The sequence below is a fragment of the Sinocyclocheilus grahami genome, unplaced genomic scaffold (genome assembly GCF_001515645.1).
Source record: "Sinocyclocheilus grahami isolate Dianchi unplaced genomic scaffold, SAMN03320097.WGS_v1.1 scaffold1049.1, whole genome shotgun sequence".
In the NCBI taxonomy this organism is placed as follows: Eukaryota; Metazoa; Chordata; class Actinopteri; order Cypriniformes; family Cyprinidae; genus Sinocyclocheilus; species Sinocyclocheilus grahami.
The window spans coordinates 119,273-126,772 of NW_015506228.1; the positions used below are offsets into that span (position 1 = coordinate 119,273).

The 7,500-nt window shown below is 35.0% G+C and overlaps 1 protein-coding gene across 1 annotated transcript in view; it reads right to left on the reverse strand.

Moving 5' to 3' along the window:
• Positions 1–7,500, reverse strand: part of LOC107566136 (adhesion G protein-coupled receptor L3-like) — a 151,031-nt gene that overhangs the window by 35,405 nt on the left and 108,126 nt on the right. Inside the window, exon 3 of the mRNA XM_016251512.1 lies at positions 4,967–5,180. Within this exon, the coding sequence (XP_016106998.1) occupies positions 4,967–5,180 (214 nt within the window). The remainder of the gene's footprint in view (positions 1–4,966; positions 5,181–7,500) is intronic.

The following is a 7,500-nucleotide window of genomic DNA, read 5'->3' on the forward strand; positions in this document are numbered from 1 at the left end:
CACACACACACACACACACACACACACACACACACGCACACACACACACACACACACACACACACACACACACACACAGCTTCTAAACTGTGAAGAATCACTCAATGATATCTCAAACACCTGCATATAAATCTATCAGCCTTTCAGAGTTTCTCAGCAAACTGTGTTTTATGTGATGCTGCGCCTGAAAATTTTCAGCCTCTTAAACGGCATATGCGCTCACAGATCATAAAAAAGCTTCTCTGGGGTCTTTTTTAAATAAAAATAAATAAATATTTGTAAAATAAATATACGTATTTTTTTTAAACATAATCTTCTATTTGTTTTATTTTTAAATGGCTATTGCCTCTGGATATTAGCTGTGTGAAGCCGCACAAGCGAGCAGACAGGTGGCTTACGGCCCGGAAAAAGCAGATCTATTCCCACGAGGGCAGAATTCCACACAACGAAGAGTAGCGCTTCTGAACTGAGCTATCAGATTACTCGAGCAAGAGCCGTGTGCGTTCAGATCTCGAGGACCTCTGCCAGTCGCAGAGCACACAACCACAGACAAAGAGAAAATAATATGACACAGATGTGGGCAGCAGTAGAATCTTATTTGCTAATTTTTAAATTCCATTGGACAGTAACGCTGCCCTCGGAATGCGGTTTGTTACGTAAACCCTGGAAAATCTGATCTTAAGCGATTGACAATAAACAGACAAACAGAGAGACAAAAGCAGCACTATAGAGGACACCAGACCTGACATGTGAGTGAGCATGACTGGTCTGAGAAACATGCATTTTCCAAAAATGTAATTCAGTTCAGTACGGGCATAACAACATTTAGAACTGTGCAAGCATAGCGGAAAATGTATGACACAATTTAGAAATATTGTATGTATGACACAACGTATAACTGCAAAAGCAACAGCAGAAAATATAGAAAACAATAAAATATATTGCATGACAAAATGTAGAAATATTGCATGACAATTTATAATTGCAAAGGCAATAGCACAAAATATAACTAAAAATATCAAAAAAATTAAATATTGCATTTCATGACAAAATTATAAAATGCATTGTTTATTTTAAGATAATACCCTTATACTAAAACCCTTCACCCATTATAATATATTTTTAGTAGATTTTAAGTAGATTTTCAGTGGCATTTCCCCGATTACTCTTCATTTTTAAGGTGTTCTTGTATGTGAAATGAAAGTATGATAGAATTTATATGTGGTGCTCTCTTTCTCTGTTCGGATTTTCCTCTTGTCTTCTGTCTAATAGGCTTAAAGGGTAAGTGGGATGGAAGCGTTTGAGTTTGTTTCGTCTCTGGAGGACAGCTTTGCCTCCTCTCATCTCTGCACATGTTAATGAGGCTGGAGACGCAGAAGAGCAGCTCACGCTACAGGATTCCCCTCAACAACTCAACACGTGCTTCACTAAGGCTGGGTTGACAATTTCAATTCCTTGGTTTTAACAAGCAATAGGCTTTATGATTTGTTACCTTTGATATTCACTAGATTTGTTGAATGTATCACTCTACTTTACATAAGACATTCTACTGAAAACTCACATAATCACATACTATACTGAAATTCTACAACATGCTCTAAAACTGTACATAACACATTCTACTGAAACTCTACATAACATACTCTTCTGAAACTCTACGTGACACATTCTACTGAAACTCCACATGATGCATTCTACTATAACTCTACATGACATATTCTACTGAAACTCTGACACATTCTACTGAAACTCCACATGATGCATTCTGCTATAACCCTGCATGACATATTCTGCTGAAACTCTGTGACACATTCTACTGAAACTCCACATGATGCATTCTGCTATAACCCTGCATGACATATTCTACTGAAACTCTGTGACACATTCTACTGAAACTCCACATGATGCATTCTACTATAACTCTACATGAAATATTTTACTGAAACTGTACGTGACATATTCTAATGAAACTATACATGACATACTCTTCTGAAACTCTACGTGACACATTCTACTTAAACTCCACATGATGCATTCTACTATAACTCTACATGACATATTTTACTGAAACTCCACATGATGCATTCTGCTATAACCCTGCATGACATATTCTACTGAAACTCTGTGACACATTCTACTGAAACTCCACATGATGCATTCTACTATAACTCTACATGAAATATTTTACTGAAACTCTACGTGACACATTCTACTGACACTCTACATGACATATACTACTGAAACTCTACGTGACATATTCTAATGAAACTCTACATGACATACTCTTCTGAAACTCTACGTGACACATTCTACTGAAACTCCACATGATGCATTCTACTATAACTCTACATGAAATATTTTACTGAAACTCTACGTGACACATTCTACTGACACTCTACATGACATATACTACTGAAACTCTACGTGACATATTCTAATGAAACTCTACATGACATACTCTTCTGAAACTCTACGTGACACATTCTACTGACACTCTACATGACATATACTACTGAAACTCTACATGACATATTCTAATGAAACTCTACATGACATACTCTTCTGAAACTCTACGTGACACATTCTACTTAAACTCCACATGATGCATTCTACTATACCTCTACATGACATATTCTACTGAAACTCTGACACATACTACTGAAACTCCACATGATGCATTCTACTATAACTCTACATGAAATATTTTACTGAAACTCTACGTGACACATTCTACTGACACTCTACATGACATATACTACTGAAACTCTACGTGACATATTCTAATGAAACTCTACATGACATACTCTTCTGAAACTCTACGTGACACATTCTACTGAAACTCCACATGATGCATTCTACTATAACCCTGCATGACATATTCTACTGAAACTCTGTGACACATTCTACTGAAACTCCACATGACGCATTCTACTATAACTCTGTATAACATATTCTACCGAAATTCTACATGACGCATTCTATTGAAACACCATGCGATGGATTATTCTGAAACACTACATGACATATTCTACTGAAATTCTACATGACATATTCTACTGAAACTCTTCATGACATATTCTACTAAAACTCTATGTGACACATTCTACTAAAACACTGTGTGACCCTCTACTGAAACTGACACATTCTACTGAAACTCTATGTAACACTCTACTGAAACTGTGACAAAATACTGAAAATCTATGACACATTCACCTAAAACTCATACATACTATACTGATATTCTACAACATACTCTAAAACTGTACATAACACATTCTACTGAAACTCTACATGATACATTCTACTGAAACTCTGTGACATTCTGAAGAAACTATGTGACACATGCTACTGAAAATCTGTGATACATTCTACTAAAATTCTACATGATCCTCTACTGAGACTCTGTGACACATTCTACAGAACCCTATGTGACATTCTACTGAAACTCCACATGACAAATTCTACTGAAAATCTACATGACAAATTCTACTGTAACTACATGATATATTCTACTAAAACTCTATGTGACACATTCTACTGAAACTAATACTGTATTATTATATAATGAACCCCTACAACATTACCAAAACTATATGACACCCTAATCAAACTCTACAACATTCATTCAAACGCTATCAGACCCGCTACTGAAATCTTCTCTATTTGAATTCCCCACACTTAACATGAATATGTACGTGAGGTTTGGGGTTTGCTGTAGAGAATAATGTCATTGTTCTGCACTAGATGAACACGGTTACTGTTTGTTATCATGCTGTGTTGCTGAGCAGCTGCTTTAATTTATTTCAGCAACAGAATGGAGAATACACACAGGAACAATTACAGACACACTATGCTCTGATCCCAGTCTGTCTGACTCTTCCACTCCGCCAAGGTGTGATGAGTGTGAGGCTGCATGAAATGCTGAGGAAAATGATAGGGAGGGCCGGGAAAACGGCAGCCAAAAGAGAAAGCAGCACAGCAGGCTTTAATGAGCCAGATCTGCATCAGTGTATCACACACACAGCATGCGGTGCAGCAGCAGCTAATCCAAAGGTTGCTGGTTCAAACCCCTGAAGGCTTGATTCATGGACCTAAGGATTGCTAAGGTATCCTATATCTTATTACCTACATCACTGTGCTCTTGAGTGGGGTGCTTAAACCCAGACTGCTCCGGGGGGGGGGGATGTTCCCTGTCGTAATTGTACAGTGATACGTTGCTGGGTAAGAAAGTGCAAGCTAAATAAGTAGCACACAGAAACAGAAAGCCTTAATTCACACACACTATGGCCAAAAGATTTGACACACACACTACGGAAGTACAAACAAGCTTCCGGCTATGCAAGCTTGATTTCATGCATAAAGTGCAAAAGGTTGCAAAAATTCAAGAACATACAGTAAACCTACACAAAACATGCACTTTCAAAACTCTACGCATCATAAAACTCATCACAATTGTGTTTGTTTGCATATACACTTCAGGTCAAAATTCTGGAAAAATTTAGATTTTTAAAAAATGTTTATACAAAATTTCTTCTGACCACCAGGGGCTGCATTTATTCGATCAAACAATTGGAAAATGTGTGATTGTGAAAATGTTAAACTACTGAAAATATTACTACAATTTAAAACCAAATATACTGTAAAATGTAATTTATTTCTTTGATCAAAGCTGTATTTTCAGCATCATTACTCCAGTCTTCAGTGTCACATGATCTTCAGAAATCATTCTAATATGCTGATTTGCGATTAGAAATATGTGTGATTATTATCAGTGTTGAAATTTTAGTAGATATACACTACCATATAAAAAATAAAAAACTATTAAACCAATATTTTAGGTGGTAGAATTTAGATATTTTTCACAATGTTGTTTTTTCTGCATTTTTGAGCAGATAAATACAGGTAAGCATACAAAACTGTAGAGTACAAAGAATGTTTCTGATTTAATTGTGTTTGTGTGTCTCACCTCTGGCTCATGATCTTGTACGCATCAGGTAAATAACAGCGCGTGTTCTCCATCTGAGCGGGGTCAGCGTCACAGATTTTGTCATCGGTTCGGCCGTAATTTGCACTCTCGATCATGATGACGTCCGTCCCGGGACAGCGCAGCTCGATCGGGTAACTTTCACAGGACAGCTCGCGCCGAACAACTGCCATGGGCACCGGTGCACGACTGAATGCTGCAAAAAGAGAGAGACAATCAGTAAAATAACAACTACATGCTCTTTAACCTCAGACATGAGCAAAAGGTAAGACAAAAAACAATCCTGCAAGTGACCAGTTACACAGGGAATTTAAGAAAACATACAAAAAATGACATGTGGCATCAAAAAATGACATGGCATGATGTATCGATGCACCATGTGAATGAGATATGAAAACTGTGACAAACTAGATTATTTCTTTTATAGTGTCATTTTAAACGCTTGACCTGGGTCACCATTCACTCTCAGTGTTTAAAAGAGCCACATTCTGCTAAATTTTCCAATTCTAATTTTGCATTACATAACTAAATACTAGTGGACTATTCTTTAAACTGATTGAATACATAAAACTTTGAAAAAAACATTGTTAACTAAAAATTTTTTTTTACTTATTTTATTTCAGCTAGCTGACAAGGCAACATTTCTCATTTCCATTTAGTTTGCCTCAATGTACTAATATAACTAGAACTGAAATAAATATTAATAAAAACTATATAGACATTTAAAAACAAAAATTACACGAACTGTAAAATGAAAATGAAAACAGAAAACATATAAATTAAATCAAACAGCATCTTAATGATACAAAAAAAAAGCTTGTACACTTTAGTGGTAGATCAATTTGGGTTTAACAATATTTGATTTATAAATTAAAATTTTTGCATCAGCCAAATAGCATGTATTAATGAGAATAAGGCACAATCTATAATAAACCTAATTTAAATTTAAATAAACGAGAGAGAGAAAAAAACATATTTCAATGCACGTTAAACCGGATTGCAGATAATTAGTGAATAAGATGCATATTCTTGTGTGGAAACCCTGCAAGGCACAACAGTTCAGTGAAGTCTTTTCAGATAATTCTGGATGAAGTAGCAGCAGAACACATATAACAGGATCCAAGATCATTTCTCTGCTGTAAATCTGTCCAGATCAGAGTGTTTAGTCCCGGCTGATGGACTAAAGCTCAGCTTGTGTTCAGCTCAAGCCCACGGGTTTAGCTTAGGGGACCGTAAAACCTTGATTCTGGGGTCACTGAAGTATTTCTGTGTGGATTTGGAGGTTTGCTGTGATGATGGAAGAGCTGAGAGTCTCCTGGCACAGACAGCAACATTTTGATTTAAAGTCTCAGGGCATTTTATAAAAGTGTGTGTATGTCTGAGTATTTACAATTCACCAACAAGAATCAGAATAGACTGGAAGAAATGCATGAATATGTGTAAGAGAGCATTCAGTTATATGTGTGAGCAATTCAATTCATTATGTGAGACATAGGTATAGAAACCGATAGAAAGACTAGTTTCAGAAACGTTTGCTTCATGCTCAGTTGATGTCAATGTTTGCATCTGTGATTGGATAAGAAAAGCAGCCAGATGTTGGAAACACATTAGTCTTTTTGAATAAGTATTTAGAATTTGTCTGAAAAATCTGTGTGAAGCATTAAATGATGTTCAAATTCAGTTGTTTGCTAAGAAAATGTGATTTATATATGAGATATGCCACTCAGCTTCTATCTAAAATGCTTGTTTTGTATATATCACACCTTCTGCATTTTGAAATACATCATTTGAATGTTTTTTTTATCACGACCATCATCATTTCCGCCACATATTTTGTTTTACTGTATTCTAAGTAAGATTGCTGTGAGTATAGTAAATTTAGGGTGAGATGACTGAATATTTGATCTTGTCGAATATAGAAAATACCACAATTTGTATAAATGTAGAGTAAGTGTAATGCGATTATTTATTTACAGTCTGTTGAAAAGGTTTAAATGATGTTTCTTCTTTGGGGTCACAACTTTAAGTACTTATATTTTCATAATTTCATGATATATATTTTTAATTTTAAAGAGTTACTTTGTTTTGCAAAGGGTGAAAATTTCGCACACAAAATGTGAAATCACTATATTAGATTGTGTTCACTAACAATTAAATTATGAAGGATTTCAGAGCCTCTTTAATTATAATTAAATATTACAACTGGATGTGAAATTATTTAAAGAAAAAAAAAGAAATTACAATTAATTTACATTAAAAAAGTAAAATAAATAAATAATAAAAAAATAAAAATAAAACCACATTGAATTAAATATCAGTTAAGAAATCAATTAGATTTCCATAATTATGATTTAAGTTCATGACTTTAATTTTTAGACTTCTGACTGGACTTTTAATGCTAGGCTAAATTTATATTAGATAATGGCCTACCAGAGATCCCAAAAATATATGGTAAGCTAACAGATCTCTCTCGCGAAAAAATAAATAAATAAAAAATTGATGATGTGTGATTTGTA